At 44.7% G+C, this 23,056-nt stretch overlaps 1 protein-coding gene across 6 annotated transcripts in view; it reads right to left on the bottom strand.

Moving 5' to 3' along the window:
* Nucleotides 1-23,056, bottom strand: part of dennd5b (DENN/MADD domain containing 5B) — a 64,593-nt gene that overhangs the window by 10,527 nt on the left and 31,010 nt on the right. For 2 of the 6 annotated variants that reach the window (XM_062483185.1, XM_062483187.1), the window contains 11 exons: nt 18,248-18,435; nt 13,187-13,750; nt 11,477-11,708; nt 10,025-10,175; nt 9,808-9,898; nt 9,356-9,466; nt 7,076-7,210; nt 1,294-1,446; nt 882-963; nt 335-413; nt 40-168 (listed from right to left, as the gene is read on the bottom strand). In XM_062483185.1, the coding sequence (XP_062339169.1) occupies nt 40-168; nt 335-413; nt 882-963; nt 1,294-1,446; nt 7,076-7,210; nt 9,356-9,466; nt 9,808-9,898; nt 10,025-10,175; nt 11,477-11,708; nt 13,187-13,750; nt 18,248-18,435 (1,915 nt within the window). The remainder of the gene's footprint in view (nt 1-39; nt 169-334; nt 414-881; nt 964-1,293; nt 1,447-7,075; nt 7,211-9,355; nt 9,467-9,807; nt 9,899-10,024; nt 10,176-11,476; nt 11,709-13,186; nt 13,751-18,247; nt 18,436-23,056) is intronic. The other 4 variants (XM_062483189.1, XM_062483190.1, XM_062483186.1 and 1 more) reach the window with 3 other exon arrangements.

Here is a 23,056-nt window from a genome sequence, read left to right as displayed (position 1 = left end):
TGTGTTGGTGTGTATGTGTGGGTCTGTGTGTGTCCTCACTTGGCTAAGGCTTGTCGGGAGAGCAGTTGTTTGAGGTGTTGCGAGAGAAGTTTCTTCTCAAGGGACAGACGGATCCATGCTCGCGCCCTCCCCACCTCTGTCTTTATCTCCCCCATACTCTGGATGTGTCTGTGGGAAGTGGGGTGGCAGAGGCAGAGGAGCAGAGAGGGAGTGGATGAGAGGAGAAGAAAGGGGAGAGGAAGTTAGGGGGGAAACTGGGGTACACTTTGTTAAGTGGACACAGACTTGTCTTCCTGACCTCATCGTCTAACCTATACGGGGGGGGGGTCTATACCTCATATCCTGTAGAAGCGACACGCGGATTAACGGCATTCCTAGCAAAGATTCAGACTTGCGCCTCTCTCCGTTCGATACTGAGGAAGCAGAGACAAGACACTCTCGTGAGTTGTTATAAGTTTCAAGTTTTTATTGTCAGGTGCACAGAACAACACAATGTCAAACTGGGCACTGAAATTCTTGGGACAAGACAACGCAAGCAACCTAGCATAACATAACACAACATATAAGTACTAAGAACATAGATTACTAAATAAAAATTATAATAATAAACATCCTAATATACAGAAAAGTATGCAATATACAATATAGTAGACCTCTAATACACATAATGACCTATACTATCATTATAGACCTATACTAACCTAGAACAGACCTATACTAACCTAAGACAAGACCTATACTAAACTAAGACCAGTAGGGTACAGTTAGTGCAATAGTGAGCTGAAAGTGAGTGTGTAAAAAAAAATAATAGGCATGTGAGCCTCCGGTACAATCCAGAACATGTTTTGTACTGTGGTACACTGGATTGAACATGTTGTTACCTGGAGACAGGGCCTGCTGCTCTGCTAGCTTCTCCTCTCTGGCCTGGTAGTGCAGCAGGTGAGACCACAGGGCTGACTTCCCCTGCAGGGTCACAAGTCAGGGGAGTCAAAGGTCACATCATTTATTAAAACACACCGATTAACGAGTGTATGGATAATAGCCATGTGATCTTCTCCGAACCTTATGGAACAGCTCTAAAATAATGATTAGACAAAGTGGATGTATGTTTGTGTGTGTTTTCTGACCTGTATGATCTATAACCATGCACTCTATTTCATATTGAGCGGTGTGTGTGGGTATTTACTGACCGGTTTGACCTAAAACAGCACCCTCAACATAATTTTGGGCACAGAATGTGTCTGCGTGTGTGTGCATGTGTGTGCATGAGTGTGTGTGTGTGTGTGTACCGACCTGTTTGACCTGCAGACCATGGCTCCAGATCCTCTCCAGCAGGTCGCAGAGGCTGGCAATGAGGGTATTCTCTTCCAACCCAGTGATGTTGGCCTCCCCGTGGCCCAACTCCACCGCCTCCCGGCCCATCTTCTCCACCAGCATCCGCTTGGTCTACAGGCACACACACACATCATACTTATGCACACACTCTTTGATGGTCATTTGCATGGACGGATTAAGAAACCACGGGCCCCTGGGCCTGGACTTGTCAAGGCGTGAAAAAAAAAAACTTGAAATGCGAGGAACTTGATTGACAATATCTGCTTGCCTTGCTTCTTTTTCTTTCCTTAGCTTTCGTTTAGCTGCTCCACTTAATGCACGGCTGTTGTCCATTTTGCTTGTGCTCTTCTCAAGATTGATTGACCTTATCGTGAACTTGCCTGTCTCCAGTTTACTAACTTTAAATGCGCCCTCTATCGAGCAGTTTCTCATTAAACTCGTCGACTTATTAATTGAATGGGAATGTACTTGGGCTGAAACGATTACTCAAGTAACTCGAATAATTTGATTACATTTATTTATTTTTTCATATCACCAAAGTCCCTCTATTAAAAAGTATCTGCTATCAACACTCGCTTAATGTGGCCTGCTCAGCTCCGGTATCATTGTTTCACACGGACTGTTATTTTCATGCCTCAAGCCTTTTTTGTAACTGAATTATTCGAGTTTCTTGAGTAATCCTTTCAGCCATAGTGTTGGAGTTGGAATAAAAACCTGTTTTGTCAGGAATAATATTGATATTGTTGTTTAAAAACACAAAAGTACTTGAGTAATCAAAGAAATAAACGACGTTTATATTCCAAAAATATTCGATAGTTGTAACCCTACAGTGTACATTTGTAGCCCACACAAACCTCTCTCTTTCTTGAAAAATGACCATCATAGGCTTAGCAATATTATATCTTCAATAAATAGGGAATCACCTGATTTTTGCTAGAGATGGGCCTCTATAAACTGTTCAAAATAGTTTTTTTAGGTTCATGTAAGGAATCTCACATGTCCCTGCTAAGGCCTACCAGTAAAACATATTTAAAGAGGCATACAGTGAAATGTTATGATGTGTTATGATTGAGGGGCTCCATTCAGACAGATCTGGGGGGTGTTCCATCAACGTCGCTAACACGAATAAGTCTCACTTGGGTAAACGTCAACTTAGACTTAAGCCTCAAGCCGTTCCACTAACAGGCAACGCTAATTCAAGCTAGACCTCAATAAGCTTAGACTGTGCAGCCCAGATCAGGCTATCGTCGAAAAGAGGAGTTCTGTCGCAAAAAGCAAAGCGTAAACCAGCAGAGAGGGGGTCATTTTCAGCAGCGTAAATAGATTTTTTTAGTTTTTTGGGAGTTGTCCCCAAAAAGGACAATGTTGCCGCCATTAACACGGCAAGGGATACAACTTGTAAAACCATTACGACCGTTAAAAGGCCTAAATTGTAGGCCTACCAAATCTACTTAACATAACTATATGCAGTTAGGCCTACTGATAATTAGCGTAATTTGATGAGCTGTCTGAAACCGTTCTGACAGTAGCCTAGCCTATGGCCAATATTCTCAACAGGAGATTCAGAGTAATAGCCCAAAAAAGAACGTGGCAGCAATTGAAAATTGTAGGATAAAATTCAAAACACTGAAGAAGGCCATTGTTAATTGCACTTGATGTGAGCTAATAATGTTCAATCATTAACACAATTAATAAATTACTTAAAAATAACTTTGCCACACACATTTATTAACTTATAGGCTAAATGCTGAGCTTTAAGATAAAAGGCAAAGATAACCATGACTAAAATGGGGATTCACTGAAATAAGTATTATTGCACAGATCCAGAACAAACTTGCAGATCAGAAGGTGACCCAAACTGTAGCACACTTTGCTTGGCAGAACAGTCATTTAAAATTGCTCAGCATGCCTAAAAATATATAATTATTATATTACGCGTGCATATTTAATCCAAATCCAATTATTACTATTCTGGCTGACAGTGTATGGACTGTTGCCCCATATTTCCAGATTTCCAATTAACATAGTCTGCCTCCACAGACCCAAAGGGGGCTTGGACAGTGGGGCGGAAAGATTTAAAGGGCTGCTACTGCACGACATGGGCTCTCACCAGTGTAACAATGGGAATGGGACGACACCCCAAGTGTCGTCACAGCCTCACTTTGGGAAAGCATGCCCTAGTGGGCACATTGTAGGTGAGACTGTTGGACACAGCATCTAATCGTCTTCTTTGGAAAGGGCACCATTTGTGACACTGTCATGTAGGGGCAGCATAAAGGGCACTTCATAACAGCACCCTTTTCCACTGGAAGTTAGGGGACGGGAACAGTCAAATTTAGACCATTGTAAGGGGGTACTGCATTACATTTTCTCTACTATAAAGGAACTCATGAAGACATGTTTTGAAATGTATAGAGGGCACACTATCATTTATTGCGTTAAGGGGCACCCTGGGCACTCAAGCATATTTCACAATGTGAATGGCAGACAGTAGGACACTTTGTCTCATTTTTGCCACTCTAGAGAGCATTTTAGAAACGCTTTTTCAACCCTGGGAGCACCAGGCAGTCACCCCCTGAGTCTTCCAGTGGGCCTGGATACACCCATGGGGACAGTATATTGCACCTATAATATTGGGGAAGCCAGAAGGAGAGGATGAAGTAATATAGAGGCTTGTCAACATATAGGCTACTTTTAACAATGAACATGCTTTATACAATTGAATAAAAAAGTCTCCTTGATTCTTTGTTTCAAGATGACCTGGAAAACTGATGATAATATTCAGGTACTGCTTTGGAGCAAGGTATACCCTTCATATTTCCTGGCATAGTTGCCTTTGCTAAACCTTTTTAAGTCACCAACCCTGTTCAAGAATGTCCCACATGCAAAGACACACAGAGCTGCAGACAGACTGAACAGTGGTCAAGGCTTGGCTACAGTGAGTTTGCTTCCTTGTCAGTGATTCCAGCAGACTACATAGTCTAGGCCTACCTACTTACATAGACTGCAGTCTACTAGGCTACCCTCATTTCTACTATTATAGTCTACTACTCTCCTTTCTACTACTTTCTACTTTCTGTGTTCATTGCCATCCTTAAGAGTTGCTAAAGTGTTTTTCTATGTATATATTTTTTAAGAATGATAATAACATCTATCTAGATAAACTATGCTGGGCCTGCTGAACTCTTCCACAGATACTGGTTAGGGAAGCATTACTTTTGTCTCTGAAGACCCTTGGGGCTGGTGGGATAAACGCTCTTTGTATAATCTGAGCACCTTCATCCACCACAGGGTTGTCAAAGAACGGATACGCCATAATTGATTGTAACTTGTCTAGACGCTCTGCTTAGTTTCTAAGGCCTTATTTTATGTCAATTAACCAATGGCTTTTGAAAACAGCTAAAGTGACATTATTTCTTAACTTGTTTATTTAAATTAATATGTTTTTTGGAGATGAAGTTAACACGTAAATCATTCATATCTGCACTTCAAAAAGTCTGAATTTACGTTTCCGAACACGGACTAAAGTGCTTTGCGCGCAGGAATTTACTCGACGGAACTGTCTTTTGAGATTCTGTTTCCACCTGTTTGAAATTTTTTGCAACACATTTTCGTTTAGCTTGACTTTTAGCAGAGAATGTCTAATATGGGGAGAACCATAGATATATATAAAGACTAGATGTCTCGTCCGCGTTGCCGGACAACGGAGTCGAACGTCCGCACATGGCGGCCATCTTGCTACAGTCAACTCGCTCACCCATAACATTGTGTTGATGCTACATGTACTTTTTAAATTACCATAACTTGCTCAATTTTCAACCGATTTTTAAACGGTTTGGTTTGTTATTAACGTCAGAGATGTCGTTATGCCACTGCATACTTATGAATAATTCTGTTTTTTTCTTTTTAAGCATAACAACATCTCTGATCTCTCGCATTTGTGTGTGTTGGGGGTGGGGAGTACTCAGCCCCTCTAAAGTCCTATAGATAAACTGAGGGGATAAACACTCACTTGAATGGTATCATGATGGTTTCTTTCTTGTGACATCTTCAAAGTGAATGTTTAGGCTATTCTTTAGTTTTTCAGTAGGATTTTGGGGCCCTGTTAATGACATGAATGACTTAAGCCTAGCATATACCGACTATGGCGCATCGTGTCCTATCAACATATCAATACAAAGTTAATAACAGAGACTTCACGCAAAGGCTCTCGCTTAGGGGCCCCCTGAGCTCATGGGCCCCTGGTGCCGGTAGGCCCGTTCGATAATCCATCCCTGAGTAGGACTATTGGGGCCCTGTTACTGACATGAATGACTTAAGCCTAGAATATACCGGCTACGGCGCATCGTGTCATATCATCATATCAATACAAAGTTAATAACAGCGATGTCACGCAGAGGCTCTGGCTTACGGGCCCCCTTAGCTCATGGGCCCCTGGGCCTGGGCCCGGTAGGCCCGTTCGTTAATCCATCCCTGGGGTCTCATTCATAAAGCTTGCGTACGCACAAAACGGGGCTGAAAATGTGCGTACGCCACTTTCCACGCAAAGGTTGTGATTTATAAAAAACAAACTTGACGGGAGAATGTGCGGTCCTCCACGCAAACTCTGACCCTCCCGTAGGCCTACGCACATTTTGGAAACAGTTGGAATTGGCGACGCAGATGACCGTACTGTAGTCAGACTGCAGAAAGTAAATGTGGGAAGAACGATTACTCGTAATATTTATATATTTTGTTTTCCTCACACACTTTTTTCACTCGATTTCATCATTATCATGAAGATTTAATACAGCAGTATTATTTTAGCTTGTACTGAGTGATAATTGTTCCACAAACACCTTGTACAATCAACTCAAATTTTAAATCATAATTCAGCGCTGTCTCACCATCATATTGTCCACTACCGGAGTGCAGGAGGGGGAAATGCCGACTGCATGGAATGCAGATAACATCACATATCCTACCTTTAAATAACTGCAGAATACAGTGTATAACTAAATCTATTTATTTAATACTGTGCATATATAATCATTTGTCAAAAACTGGAAATACAGTTGTTAAGCTCCCGTGCAATCGCTACACTCCACGTCATCAGTCCAGACTTTAATAGATTACTGTTCATAACAAAACGCTTTTGTTTTCAAATTGTATCCCGACTCGCGGTATCACTGGCACAGTTGACGCCACTCGCACAGATTTTGTAATTGGTGATCTACCGGCCACCACATTTTCTGAGTTTTCGGGCTCCACCAATAGGCTAACAGTGTCTGAGAAGTTGTCATGCGCTATGATTCACCGTAAAGAACAATCGCATGCCAGGGTCATGATGAGATACTAGATTAGCATTCATGAGGTGCTTTGCATTGACTATTTATGGTTAAAAATGGGCGTGTTCAGGGCGGGGTACAATGCTGATTCACGTACGCCCACTTTTGGGTAATCTGTGATTTATAAAGGGAACATTGCATACAGGTGTGCGTACGCACGGTTTTGAATTTTTCTGAATTTTTGTGAGCGTACGCCATTTTTGGCTTTTGGGCGTACGTACACTTTTAGTAAGAATCCTACGCACAGTTTTATAAATGAGACCCCAGGTCATTTGACATCTCACTTCACCTCTCTGACTTTGTTGTTCAATATTCTGAAAAAAAATAAAACAGTTGTTCAAGTTCTGAAGAAAAATGTCTGTGTGTGTGCGCACGCGTCTGTGTCTGTGTGTGTGAGGTCCTCTCAGACCCACCTTCATCCGACACTCTTTGAGCAGGCCTTCCACAAACTTCCAGTTGGTCTGAGCAATGACGGCTGGGGAGAGGTCCGACAGCTTAGGCTGCCTCAGGCTCTTCCCCAGGCTACGAGCCTCCTGCATGTACTTCTGCTGAAGCGGACATGAACACACACACGTTAGCCTCTGTTAATCTGTTGTGTGTAGCAGAGTGTAAAGAAGGCAGAAAGAGAGAGAGAGATAGAGAGAGCAAGAGTGTACAAAAGACTGTGAGAGACAGAACAAATATATACAAACAGAGATAAGGACGTTAGGGATGTGAACATGGTCCAAAGCACAGGGTTAGGAGTGGAAGGAGGGGAGCGGTTGCTGTTTGTTTAGAGAGCGGTGACCTTTTGCCGAGCTCCCATTTCTCCTCTCTGCATAAGCCATCCCTTACGGAAGGAAAATATATTGCAGTATATTGGAAAATATCATGTGATATATTAGGCAATATATTTCCATATATGGGATTTAATATTTATATTTTATAATACATTGCAACATATTGAAAATGAAGATATAATATATGTGTTTATATAAATCCCAAAATATATGCAATTTTATATTTACAAATACCACCATAATGTATTCCGATTTATATGGGAAAATGTATTGGTAATATATGTAAAGACATAGTGTCACATGTATGTTTAATATAATATATAAATATAGATGCAAGCAGCAATGGTGGATTCCTCCTTTAAAATGGCTAAATGTTGTACAATTGCCATAATAGCTAGTTACACCGGGATTACCCAGAAGACAAGTAACTATTCTGTCAACAACAACAAAAATGCCTATGCCTGGAATTGAACCTGATCCTTCTCATACAATTGAGCCATTCCCAAATCTGGGTTCTGCCATGTTCAGTAACTGAATAATAAAATAAGACGTTTCTCATATGGCAAGCATTGCCAGACTTGGTCCAAGCTCAAACAGCTGTAATTCAGTCATATTTTCACATATCAAGGTGAAACTTTGCAGGGTACTTCAGGGGGGTGTCACCTTAAAGCCTATTCCTGACGAGGGAATCCTAATTATATGGAAAGATATACATGAAATACATGTACAGATATGTGTTCAATATATTGTGGAATATATTTTAAATATAGGTAAAATTATATGGAGAAATATTGGAAATTAACATTTACATTTAATCATTTAGCAGACGCTCTTATCCAGAGCGACTTACAGTAGGTACAGGGACATTCCCCCGAGGCAAGTAGGGTGAAGTGCCTTGCCCAAGGACACAACATCAGTTGGCATGACCGGGAATCGAACTGGCAACCTTCGGATTACTAGCCCGATTCCCTCACCGCTCAGCCACCTGACTCCATATATATAATATGTACTGACAATGATCGCTTCCAGCAAACTTCTTTTGAATTAGCCGTTTCCCCCTAAATAAATGTAAATCTTATTTAAGTTTTTGGGGGCATATATTCAGTTAGCAGATGGTACTGTTTGAATCGCGATTCCATTTGAAATACTGCCGTTGACAACATTATTAGATTACCTTCTAGATGGCTGAGCGGTTAGGGAATTGGGCTATTAATCACAAGGTTGCCGGTTCGATTCCCGGCAGCGCGAAATGACGCTGTGTCCTTGGGCAAGGCAATTCACCCTACTTGCCTCGGGGTATTTCCATGTACTTACTGTATGTCTTTCCATATAATTTTCCATATATTTAAAATATATTCTACCATATATGAAGCATCAATGTGACACTATATTTGTCATCAATATATTATCCCATGTATTTCCATATATAATATATTGGAATATGTAATATAAATTAATATATTACAATATATTTCAAGTTATATATTGGTGAATATATTTTCTTTCTGTAAGGGATCTTTCACTCTTGCACTCTTTCAACCTGCTCTCTGCTTCTCCCTGCTGTTCAGAACCAGCTCCTTTGATTTCTATCGTGCTACCTTCCAGTCTCTCTCTCATTCCAACCACAGGGCTCCACCCAGCAGAAAGAAGAAACACTACTAGACTTCCCTGTATCATCCCTGTATCACAGAGCAGGTCTCCTCTGATAGTGAGTGAGGAGTGAGTGTGTGTGTGGGTGTGTGTGTGACACACCAACGTGACAACTGCTGATAAGTCTGTACTGTTGTCAAGCTGAGGAAACAGGAAGAGGGTTGTGGGAGGCAAAGCTAGGAGTTGTGGAGGTGTGAGTGGGTTTTGGGTGTGCGGGGAAGGGGTTGGGAGGTGGTCCATCACTGTGACAACACCTCCACGTACCAGGCAGCACGCGGAGGCCGACTTTTTGGGCGGTTTGAGGGGTGGGGGGGAGGCCTTGTCCCACTCCCAGAAGGCCATGGAGTTCTGCAGGACCAGACACCCCTCTACCTGCTGAGGAGTGGTATGACCCACACCACCACCCCCAGCCGGAAAACCGCGAAGCACGAGGAATTAAAGAAACGAAAGAAGGAAAGAACGGAAAAATAACAGAAAAAAAAGGCAGCATGCAAATGAATGCACAACACACAAAACAAAGAAAATAAAACAGGAAAAGACTAAAACCAGAAAATGACGTGATGACAAAAGAAAATAAAGCATTTTTAGGCCGAGATAAAGGGTGAGAAAAGAAACAGAGCAGAGCAAACCTTCTAGACGACGGGGAAAAAGGGAAGTAAAGGAGACATGCTGCTACACATAGGAGAGGAAGAGGAGGAGGGTAGGCGTATGTGTACCTCTTTGACATCATTATCCAGAGTCAAATGCTCTGTGTGCTGTCTGTATCGGTCCTTCCTACGCTGGGCTGTGGTCGTGCGATTGGACCATCTGTTCCATCACACACACAAACGTAGAATTTTCAGTGGTTCCGAAAGAAAACCAATCTTGGCACTCTACGTCAGTATCGAGGTGTGTCATTGGTTCCCTCCGGAGACCGGGAGGTAGTACACTCACTTATTATTGGTGGGCCCTGTGGCGAGCACGTCGGCTTGCAGCTTGGGGAAGAAGCCATGCTCGTACTTGCCCTGGCCAATCTTCATATCCAGCAGATGGGGGTGTATGGCCGTGTGGTCTATCTTCATCAGACGCTGTTCAATTGCCTGGGCTGGGGGCACGGAAAGAATGGAATGGGTCGTACATTAAAGTAACACAAGGAAGCGTTGGTGGGAGGGGAACCCTTTTGTTCTAAGGGCCGGGCCTCTCCTCTGCTCCTTCACTGAAAGCTTGGCAGTGCATCAAAGGTCGGTGTTTGTATAAATAATTACAGGACAGGCTGTTTAAGCGCTTCTCTCCACTCTGTAAATCTTTTTATCATTTTCTCTTCCCCTTCACCCACTTTATCTTTGTCCTTTACTAATCTGCCAAAAGTCTGTCTCTCTGTCTCTCTCCACCCCTCTCTTCATATACCCCCCCACCCCCTCTTATCACCTTTTTTCTCCCATTATCATTTAAAATGAAGCTGAATAAAAACGCTCCTTTTGTCTGAGTCATTGTGCACCTGCACATGCCATCACGTCTGAACGAGCAATTAAGTTTTTTACATCCCTCGTCCCATTCAAATCAGCTCACGCATGTACGCATGCACGCACACACACAAACACACACTCAAGATAGCTGATAGACTCCCATTTGAGTCGGTCTCTATACCTGGCTTCCTGCATTGCTTCTGCACGTTCAGCAGCAATCACAGATTAACAAGGGGAGGGGGGGGTGATGTTAATTAAAAAAAATACCTGACCAGACACTATCACACAGAAAACGGGGTGAACGGTGTGTAGTTCAAAACTAGAGAAACAAAGAGTGAGTAGGTACATTTTGTACATTTACATTTAGCGACTGTAAGTCGCTCTTATCCAGAGCGACTTACAGTAAGTACAGGGACATTCTCCCTGAGGCAAGTAGGGTAAAGTGCCTTGCCCAAGGACACAACATCAATTGACACGGTATCGAACCTGCAACCTTCTGATTACTAGTCCAATTCCCTAACCGCTCAGCCACCTGACTCCCGTAGGTCCTAACAGAGCAGTGTCTGAAATTTAAGAGAAGTCAGCAGTGGTGTGGCCAGACAAAAATTGAGAGAGGAGAGGAAGAAGGGACGAGAACCGGGGGGGGGGGGGGGGGGCTGGGTTGTACCAGAGGGAGGTAGGAGAGAAAACCTAGAAAGAAGAATATGATGTGTGTGTGTGCGCGTGTGACAGCACCAGAGATTGTAGGCGGGGACTACCCTTGTTGGACAGACAGTCAGGAAGTCTGCTAACTTCCTACCTACTTTAGCTACTCAGGTCTTCCTACCTAAGTTTTAAAGCCTACTTTAAACCGTACCTCTCTCTCACACACGCACGCACGCACGCACACACACACACACACACACACACACACGCACACACACACACATCCCTGACATACCCGACTCCTTGAGGACGGTGCACCTCTGGTAGTTGGACGAGCGGAGGCTTGGGGCCCGAACGTTGTAGAGGCGGGCCTTGTCGATGCGCCCGTCAAACACTCGCAGCAGCGGCTCCTTGTCCTCCCACTGGGACATGATCTTGTTGTCGATGAAGGTGGCGAACATCTGGGTCTCGATGAAGTGGGACAGGAAGGGCAGGTAGGGCTCGGGCTGGTCAGACAGGAAGGAGGCCTGAGAACAGGGGAGGAGGAGAGGCGGGTTAACACATACAGGCAAGTACACATACGCACAAGTGAATCAGGAACCAGATACATAAATACTCAGGTAGCTACACGTACAGACCCCTATTGTATGCATGGTCACAAACAAATGCAGCATGGAGATATTTCACAGGAACAAGCACAAACGGTGTGTAAAAAGAGGCTCTCGCTCTCTGATATGGGACTATTAGCTGCTGAATTTCCCCTGTGACTGCATACCTCCATGGCTCCCTGTTCTATATTCTGACTGAAAATCTCTTCATGTTGAAATAGCAAACGCCAGACATGCTTATCTTATACTGTCTTAGTGAGTTGTTTGGTAAAAACAAATCCAAAATGTCCTGTCGTACTTGGTGGAGTCCCCATGAATGGAACCACAATCGCTTGCCATTACATCTTTTTGTACAGGCACGAGGGGGCCAGTGTGTGTGTGTCAGGGTTCTTGCAGGTTTCAGTTAGTCGGGAGTCAGGTGGCTGAGCGGTGAGGGAATCGGGCTAGTAATCCGAAGGTTGCCAGTTCGATTCCCGGCCGTGCAAACTGACGTTGTGTCCTTGGGCAAGGCACTTCACCCTACTTTCCTCGGGGGAATGTCCCTGTACTTACTGTAAGTCGCTCTGGATAAGAGCGTCTGCTAAATGACTAAATGTAGTCAAATTTAAGACCTTTTTAAGACATTTTAAGACCATAAAGATTGAAATTTAAGACCTACACGACGCATCACCCCAAAAAATATTCAAATCAAAGAAATTCTGAAAAAAAACATTTTATTTCAATGAATTCAGTCATTGAAAAAGCAAGTCGCTCTGGATAAGAGCGTCTGCTAAATGACTAAATGTAAAAAATGACTAAATGTAATAAATTTAATTTACAGATAAAACAATCACATTAGTAATTTTGGAATATTTTTTGGGCAAAGTTTGCAGCGAGCCTTGTACCTGGAGCTGGGTACCGCTTGTAACCAACAGCGGAAATCGCTGTGATCTAGCCATGTCTCGTTGAAAGTACACTTTCCCATTTTCCACACGTAGCCGAACTTTAACAAACTCTGTGGAAGCGCAGACGTATTTCGCGGGCAGGTATTGCATTTATAACAGGATTTGTAGTTTTATCACCGTGTACATACCAACACCAATATCCCCCAGAAAGAACTACAACACACCGAACCAACTTTCTGAGGGCAGCGTTCTGCTGGTTTCGTTTGTAGAGCTCCGCTTTGTAGGCTGCGACTCAATACTTTTTTGCTACTTTGTCATAACTTTCTGCGGCCAGCGGTTCTGGAAATGAACGAGGGTAAAACCTTTTTTAGACCTGACTAAATGAAATTTAAGACCTCGGATGAAAATCTGGCCGTTTTTAAGACGTTTTAAGGCCTTAAATTTAAAGTTCCGAATTTTAGACTTTTTAAGACTTTTTAAGACCCCGCGGGAACCCTGGTGTGTGTGTCGCACCTTGTCAAAGTTGTGCATCTGCTCCCGGTTGGTGAGCCAAGACTCCAGGTCAGGGGCGCTCTGGATGACGAATGCCTCGTAGTCGGCAAACATGGTGGTGAAGCGGCTGGCAAACACCTCCCGGAGCTGCACATTCAGCTTGGCGTTCCTCAGCTCCTCCGCCACCGTCCGCCCCCCTGCCTGCTGCTGGGCGCCCCCCCCGGAGGCATCCACGCGTCCCACCTCCACCCCCGTGCGTCTGGCCAGAGCCCGCAGCCTCTCCAGTGTGGCGTTGCCCTGGAGCAGCTCCAGCACTGCCTGCTCCTCGCCACCCAGGTTCCCGTTGCGCCCATCGTCCTCCAGCTCGCTCAGCGCCAGGCTCCTCAGACCCTTGGACACCGAGCCTGGGGAGGGGGAGGAGGAGGAGGTGGTGGGGACAAGAGGAGCGCCGCCCTGTGGGGACAGACCATAGCTCAGCAGCACCTCACTCAGCTCCTTGATGAAGTCAGGCTTGTTGGGGAACTGGGGGAAGTCCTCTGGCAGGTCGATGCAGTGGTTGTCGATGTCCACGAAACATAGATTAGCCTGGGGAAGGGACAGAGAGGAGGAGGGAGGGGAGAGACAGACAAAGAGACAGAGAATGCAGAGAGAGAGAGAGAGAGAGAGAGAGAGAGAGAGAGAGAGAGAGAGAGAGAGAGAGAGAGAGAGAGAGAGAGAGAGAGAGAGAGAGAGAGAGAGAGAGAGAGACACACAGACAGACAGACAGAGTCAGAGAACACCCTTACTTCTTCACATAATCATCCACCCAAGTATCTCTTGGGAGGTGGTATTTACCATTACAGAAAACAAATCTGAAAAGCCCCAGGAGGACAGGAGACAGGAGAGAAGCCATCTGAATCTTTAGAGAGTTATTTGAGAACTCAAACAATAGTGTAGTTATCAAGAGTAAGAAGGTAAACCAAGGGTAGGTGTGATGGATCTTGGTAAATCCTCCTTAAAAAACAAGCATATTGAGGACAGATTGGGGTTAGAATGTGGTGCACGCGCATGTGTGTGTGTCTTGGGGGCTAGAGAATGGGGAATGTAGGCCAGTGAGTGATTTATGATAGCAGATTAATGCATGAGCTCAGACCAAATCTGATATTATGAAATTAACATGACACCTCCGGGATATTTTTTTTTAAATCTCTCATCCAGACACACACGAGCACACACACAAACGCAGGTGTGTAAACACACAAACACACACGTGGACCTGTGTGTGTGCATGCACACGAACACACGCCCCACACTTTCATGTCCATTCTTAATCATGCACATTCAAAAGTGTATTTTCTTCCTCGAGGACCACAGAGAACCACTCACACACACACATCGTCAGAGCACCCATAATGGCAGCTCACAGTTGTAAAATGGGTTTACAGCCTGGCCTCCTAGAGCTCCAGAGTAATCTATCACTCTGCCACTCTCGTTCCAGACACCACCACTGGAGAGAGGAGACAGACTCCAACACTCTATCCAGCTACTGCAGCCCTCCCCATGGACTCACTGGCAGGAGCCACACACACACCTGAGTAGATCGCACTAGCATAGCCACCACGCTTTGTCAATTGTAGTGGTTTATTAAACAACAAAGCTGTTATTTCTTTAATCTGGGATCTGTGGTCTGGTCTGTTAGCTAACTGGGTCTGGGATTGACACATGTGCCATTAGATGTTTTGCGATGGACATACTCAGTTGTAGAAAGCACAGATCTGACCTCATGTGGATTGGACCAAGATAGCTGGTTTTGGGAGAAGGTGACCCATCCCCTGCTTTAGGAGTTCCAGGAAAAGGGAGGAAAGCTCCACTGTTGGGTATGCTTGAGCATTTTGCTTACAGGAAAAGTAATAGACCAGAGCTCTCGTTTCTGGAAAGTTTGGCCTAGATTGTTTCATGACAAAATAACAAGAGTGTGTGTGTGTGTGTATCTATGCGCAAGGCTGTACTTTTTTGCCATTCTAAATGAAAACATGTACGACAGCCCTGCCAAGTGGAAGAGATGACTCTCTTCCAAAGAGTGCATCTTCCAAAAATGAGGAAAACCCCCCAAATGATTCAATCCACGCACTCATTCGCTGCTCCCACTCCTCCTCTGTGATCCTTTCCTTCGCCTTTCCTCCTTTCTCTCATCCCTCCATTTCTAGGTCAGAAGCACTTCAAAGAGCCATTCAACAAAAAGAAACCCTGCTCATGTGTGGGACTTGGTGACCTTTAAAACGGGGGGGGGGGGGGGGGGGGGGGGCTGTGAGGGCGGAAAATTGGACTGGGGGAAGGTGGAGGGGCTCCAGGGTTACCATCCATGCTGGGGGGAGGCTGATTAACGAGCAGGAGAAGGGAAATCTGGGATTGTGGGATTTGGGATTGTGCCGGCGTTTTACAGTTTTATCTTGCCTCTCCACACAGACACGCATAAGCGCGCGCACACACACAGACGAAGGGTTCTTCTGCTCGTGATGTTTGAGGACAAGCCTGCTTTGAGAGAGGGGATGCGACACACAGACAGATGTCTGTATACCCTTACGGAAGAAAAATATATTCACCAATATATAACTTGAAATATATTGTCATATATTATGTTCTATTACATTTTCCAATATATTATATATGGAAATACATGGGAAAATATATTGATACATTATACACTATAATATATATTCATTTAATATATTGCAATACATTGCAAAATATACAAATGATTGCCGCTTTCAATGTATTGCAATATATTGAACATGTATATATAATATATGTGTTTATATATCCCAAAAGATATGCAATTATGTAATTATAAATAACCACCATAATGTATGCCGCTGTATACGGGAAAATCTATTGGTAAGATATGTAAATATATAGTGTCACATGTATGTTTATATGTAGAATATATTTTAAATACAGTACTGTGCATAAGTCTTGGGCACCCAAGATGTTTTACACTAATAATGTCTTATACTGTATTTCTTCAATTAAATGCTATAGCTTTTCTTGAATTACATGTTTTGATGAGGGCGGTGTGTACAAGAGGGCAGCTTTTATTATTATTATTTAATTTCTAATTAAGAACAACACAGGAATTGCGCAAAGCAGTTTATTAATTAGTAGGCGACATCTCTGGTGTCTCGTCGGAGAGGAGGCAGATGAGGATACTAATAGTGATGCAGAAAGTTTTGTGCCGTACCTGTTTGTATTAAAAATAAATTAGAATTATAGTAAATTAAATTTAATGTTGCTGCATTTTTTCGAGGGCGGCGTTTAAGTGTATCAGATTTTAATGGAACGTGTAATCAAAGAAATATATGTAATATAATTTTTTTATTTGTGCAGAGAAGTGCCTTGACCAGGACACGGCGTAATTTTAAGGCTAATCTATGTCACTGCCGGGAATCAAACCGGCAACCTTTTGATTAATAGCCCGATTCCCTAACTGCTCAGCCATCTAGAAGGTATTCTAACAACGTTGTCAGCGACAGTATATCAGATGGAATCTGATATCAACCAGATTCAACCAGTACCATCTGCTAACTGAAAATGTGCCCACAAAAACGTAAATAAGATTGACATTTATTTAGGGGGAAATGGCTTATTAAAAATAAGTTTGCCGGAAGCGATCATTGTCAGTATATATTTCCAATATCTTTCCATATAATTTTATTTATATTCCACAATATATTGAACACATATCTGTACATATATTTCATGTATATCTTTGCATATAATTAGGATTCCTCCGTCAGGAATAGGCTTTAAGGTGACACCCCCCTGAAGTACCCTGCAAAGTTTCACCTTGATATGTGAAAATATGACTGAATTACAGCTTGGACCAAATCTGACAATGCTTGCCATAGGAGAAACTTCTTATTTTATTATCCAGTTACTGAACATGGCAAAGTCCAGATCTGGGAATGGCTCAATTGGAGATGTTGTGCTGGTAAACGAAGGGTTGTAGGTTTAAAACCAGTCATAGGCATTTTTTTTTTGACAGAACGGTTTCTAGTCTTCTGGTTAATCCCAGTGTAACTATCTATTATGTCAATTTTAAAACATTTTGCCATTTTGAAGGAGGAATCCGCCATTGCTGCTTGCAGCTATATTTACATATATTTAAAATATATTCTACCATATATTAAACATACATGTGACACTATATCTTTACATATATTACCAATACATTTTCCCATATAAATCGGAATACATTATGGTGGTATTTATAAATATACAATTGCATATATTTTGGGATATATAAACACATATATTATATATTCATGTTCAATATGTTGCAATATATTGAAAGCGGCAATCATTTGTATATTTTGTATGTATTGCAATATATTACATGAATATATATTATAGTGTATAATATATATATCATCAATATATGTATTGGATATATAAATATTAAATCCCATAAATGGGAATATATTGCCTAATATATATCACATGATATTTTCCAATATACTGCAATATATTTTTCTTCCGTAAGGGTATTGATACAATGATGGCACAAAACATGTTCAAGGGGCAGGATCAGGCCCTGTTATAGGTTCCAGGATTATGAATAGGAGCCACACAGTCTGCCAGATGTATTCTTAGACTCAGGTCTGAGACCAGGTCTCATTGGACAGAGTGCGGATTCAGGATTGGATAGCCTTGGACACTGTGTACTCAGCATCAATTAGCTTTTAGCGCAACGGCCGTATGACAAACAAACACACACACACAAGCACACACACAGTAGCACAAACATGCACACACAGACACCACATAATGTCACATGCGTGACAGCACACAAACAGCTGCCCTCACAGACACATGCATAAGCGCACGTGCGCGCATACACACACACAAAGTCACATGCGTGACAGCACACAAACGGCTGCAGTCAAAACACATTGCATGGGTGCACAAACAGATGCACACACACACACAAAAGCACAAACATGCACACACAGACACAACGCAAAGTCACATGCGTGACAGCACACAAACAGCTGCAGTTACAGACACATGCATGGGTGCACACACACACACCACCTCAGTAAGTACCTCTTGAGGCAGCTCCAGCTTGGAGCGGTCGGTGCCCTCCTTGGATTGCAGACCCATCAGGTAGGGCACAGGGGCGTCCAGGAAGTGGCGCAGCGAGGCGGGCAGGATAGGCACGTACACATGCTGCCACTGGAACGGGAAGAGCAGGGTGGTGATGCCCTCTGCCACCGTCATCAGACGCTGGTAGTCTGCGAGGAGAGGGTGGGTGGAGGGGGGGTGGAGGTACGCAGTTTGGGTGAAAAAAAGCAGAACCCGACTTTAATCAATGGATCTAAATTGAATTTGCGAGCAATCGGTGGGGGCGAGATTCTGTCATGATGGATTCCCTTCAATCACTTTTTGGTGTGTGTGTGCTTGTGTGTGTGTATGTGTTGTCTCAATACCAGGGGCCACTGGCCTTAATCTGTATTGAGTCAAGCCGTTTCATCAGATATGATTAAAATGATGCCTGAGTGTCCTTTTTTTTATCCGATCAGTCTCTCCATCCCTTCGTCCTTCCATCTTTCCCTCCCTCCCTCCATCTTTCGCTCTGACTTGAATTCTCTTCCCTTCCATCTATCCGCTGCGCGTACTCATTCAAAATGCATAAGGCTTTCGAAGGCCAAGATTGCATTGCATTAAACAGACCCAAGCAATTTATATCCAGAAAAAAAACTGCTCTATGTTGCCTTCTGCTTGCAACTCTTTGCTTTCAGCTACCGCCGCTGGCTATCTCCCTCATAGGGAGTGAAAAGAGGAGCCGAGAGCGAAAGTCTCCTCTGCCAGTACATAGCCTCTCCACCACCAAGACTCCTGCAGTGCCTCCTCGTGGCCGCACATGGTAACTGGGTACCCTTCGGTCCCAGGCTAAACTGCAGGGGATCTCGGAGCAGCAGTGGGTCCCAGAGATGTGGTGGGCCTGCACACCACATCTCTGGGACACGCCCGGGCACCCGTCAACCACCGCCCCAGCTATGGGTAGGTAGCCCCACTGCCTTGTGGGTTAGCCTCTTGAGGCAAGGCTAAGGGAGCAGACCCCGACAGAAAAGCAATGCGCTGGCGGTGCACAATAGGCGGACCTAAACAGAGCCAGGACCCGGCAGCCTCCTGCAGCCTGGATGGGGAACTGGTCGTCCTGGGCTCACCCATGCCACCAGATTTACCTCACGATGGTGAAGATAGTGCTACTGGGGATAGCGCGCCTCCAACGGCACTCTAGATAATCTCTTAAGCGCAGGTATCCACCTCTGACCACGGTGTATACTCTCTGGATCCACATCTGGTTGAAGACTGGCGGCGATGGGGCAACTGGCGACGGGAGCAGGTTTAAATAGACTGGGAGCTTCTAGTCAGAGCCCTGCACGTCAGCGGCACAGTGGACTGCGTTTATATAGCGCTTTTCTACCTTAGCGGCACTCAAAGCGCTTTACAATGTTTGCCTCTCATTCACCCATTCATACTCACACTCACACACCGACGGCAGCGAGCTACCATGCAAGGTGCCGGCCTGCCCATTGGGAGCAACTTGGGGTTCAGAGTCTTGCTCAAGGATACTTCGGCACATGGCCTGGGAGGAATCGGGGATCGAACCCCCAACCTTGCGATTAACAGACGACCCTCTCTACCCCCTGAGCCACAGCTGCCCCCCAAGGGTATTGGTCGCTATCAGCTGGGACTGAGTCTGGGTCATTCCACTTCTGCGGTCGAAACAGAAGAAATAAATCCCCAAACCTAAAACTGGCAACATGGAATGTAAGAACTCTCCTGGACTCCTAAGGCAGGACCAAAATACCTCACAGAAGAAGAGCACTGAGCTGAGGTGTTACAACATCGATATCGCCGCACTTAGCGAGACCAGGCTACTTGATGAAGGGTCGCTAATAGAGGAAGGGTCCGGTTACACCTTCTTCTGGAAAGGCCACCCCCTAGGTGGACAACATCTGCACGGTGTGGGACTGGCCATCAGGAACAGAGTGCTACCAAGACTCACTGAAACACCTGTGGGCATCAGTGAAAGACTGATGACCCTCTGTATCCCCCTGTCGAAGAGCCGCTTTGCTACACTTCTTAGTGTGTATGCGCCAACCCTGCCATCCGACACTGAGGTTAAAGACTCATTTTATCACTGGATGAGGCTCTCCACCAGATCACCAAGACCGACAAGATCCTCCTCCTTGGGGACTTCAATGCTCTTGTGGGGCAGAGTGATAGGATATGGAAAGGAGTGCTTGGCAGGCATGGTATTGGTCAGGCCAACTCAAATGGCATGAGATTACTTACTCTCTGCTCTGAGCACAACCTGACCATAACCAACACTATCTTCCAGCAAAATACCAAATACAAAACATCATGGATGCACCCACGCTCTAAACATTGACACCTGATTGACTGTCATCGTGAGACGTTGCGACATCAAAGAAGTTCTCATGTGCAGGGCCATGAGAGGTGCAGAATGCTGGACAGACCACCGGTTAACACTAACATCCTGCTCCGGTTTGGATGCCCTAGCAAGTTTTTCAACATCCTCCGACAGTTTCATGATGGTAACAATACTAAGGTGACGATAGGAGGACAAGAGTCTGCCTCCTTCCCTGTGTGCACAGGGGTCAGGCAGGGGTGTGTACTAGCACCAGTGCTCTTTAACATCTTCCTCCTATGCGTCACCCAGCTTCTCCATAAGAAAATTGAGGACAACAGCGGGGTGACAGTGGTCTATAGGCTAGATGGCAATCTCTTCAACATCAGGATGCTGCAAGCAACCACCAAGCTGCACAGAGTGAGGGTCCTTGAGCTGCAGTATGCAGATGACTGTGCTCTTGTGGCTCACACTCCACAAGACCTCCAGGATATCCTGGATGCAGCTGTGAAGGCTTACAGCAGGATGGGCTGACCATCAACATCACCTTAACAGAGGTGGTCTGTCAATGGAGCACCAACATCCCATCCACTCCACCCATCTTCAGCATCACTGATAAGCATCTGTAGTACCATCATTCAAATACCCGGGGAGCATCCTCTCTGAGGACAATAATATCGACAATGTTCCACATCGACAAGAATCCAACAAGCATCAGCTGCCTTTGGGAGAATTAGGCGCCAGGTTTTTCAAAACAAGAACTTATATCTCCATTCAAAAATCTCTGTGTATCAAGCCGTTTGCATCACCACCCTCCTCTACAGTTGTGAAGCCTGGGTCACTTACAGCCGCCATGTAAAGTCCCTGGAGCATTTTCACATCCGCTGTCTCCAGCGCATGCTAGGAATCACTTGGCGTGACCGAGTGCCACACACTGAGATCCTCAGGAGACTAGGCTGAAAGAGCATTGAGGCCACCATCACCCACTACCAGCTACGATTGCTGGGGCACGTTATAAGGATGCCCCTCAATTGGCTGCCTCACAAAGTGATGTATGGCCAGCTCGCCCAAGGCCAACGCTCTGCTGGAGGGCAGGAGAAGCGCTATAAAGACCAAATAAAAACAGTGCTAAAGAAATGTAAAATCAGACCTGGGGACCTGGAGGGCTTGGCTGCTGACTGTAACACCTGGCGTAAGATGTGCCAAGATGGGACCAAAGCACTGGAGGAGGACAGGACAGCCAGGACAGGCAGGAAAGAAAGCATAAAAGAAACACAACCTATTACATACACGTCCCACCTGTGGATCCAGGATATGACTATACAGCCACCAGAAAACTCACTGTTGAAAGTCAGAAGTGGACGTCATCATCGGCCTCGATGGACAACTACAAGCAAGCAAGCATATTGAATCCCCACACACAACCTGGCTGGAACCCAGTCTCCTTTAACAAGGATCGGAGCACGATATGCACACACCAACACTAACTCAAACCCACCATCCTCTCCCTCTGTTGGCCTTGTTTGGCTTTGCATGTGTATGAGGGGAGTCATTAGCTAGTGTGCATGTCGTGGACATGAATGCATTGCAAGTATATGGGAGACTGATAGCTTGTGTGTGTGTCTATGAGTGTGCCACTGCAGGTGTCACTGCTTCTTGTTTGAGACTCGGGATGCAAATAAGTGAGTTGAAGAGAATTAATGTATGAAGTATATGTCTGACTGAGGAGAGGAGTTTAATTTAATAACTGTGTGTGTAGTAGTGGTTGTGCTACAATAACAGGATGAGTCCTTTCATATAATGTCATGTATAAAAGGCTAGACTAGACAAAGCGTGGAAGATGAAAGTCACACTACAGATAAGGGGGAGAGAGTGAGAAAGAGGGAGGGGAGATAAGAAAGAGAGATAAACAGAGAGAGTGGGAGATTAAAGTCACACAGCAGAAAAAAAAACGGGAGAGTGAGAAAGGGGAGAGAGAACGAGAGAGACAGAAAGAGTGGTTGAAACCGAAAAGGTCGAGCTGAAAAAGTGCTGCGTAAACTCTCTACCTCAGCTGTAATGCACAGCAAACCCACACATACCCGTACAGGCCTGGAGGGAACACACACACACAATAAACAGGCTCTAATGTCTCACACTGCAATACTGAATAATAAATGAAGGGAAAACCTAGAAGGGGTGCAGACAAACGCTGCAGTCTGAGGGTGAACAGATAACTGACCTGGGTGACAACACAACACTGTCTGCTTTACAGTGAAGAGGTTGACATACCCCCCATCTAAACAACCACCTGGCTTCACTGGTAGAGAGAGAGATGGGTAAAGAGAGAGAGTGTGAGATGGGGAGAGAGGCAACGGGAGAGAGGAGACAGCACAAAGAAAGAGGAGGAGAGAGAGCGAGGGGGGAGACAGAGCAAGAGGGGGAGCGAGAGGTACCAAGGGGGGAGAGCAAAAGGAGGAGAGAGAGGTGGGAGA

The sequence above is a fragment of the Osmerus eperlanus genome, chromosome 17 (assembly GCF_963692335.1).
Source record: "Osmerus eperlanus chromosome 17, fOsmEpe2.1, whole genome shotgun sequence".
In the NCBI taxonomy this organism is placed as follows: domain Eukaryota; kingdom Metazoa; phylum Chordata; class Actinopteri; order Osmeriformes; family Osmeridae; genus Osmerus; species Osmerus eperlanus.
This window is presented reverse-complemented; position numbering and strand designations above follow the sequence as displayed.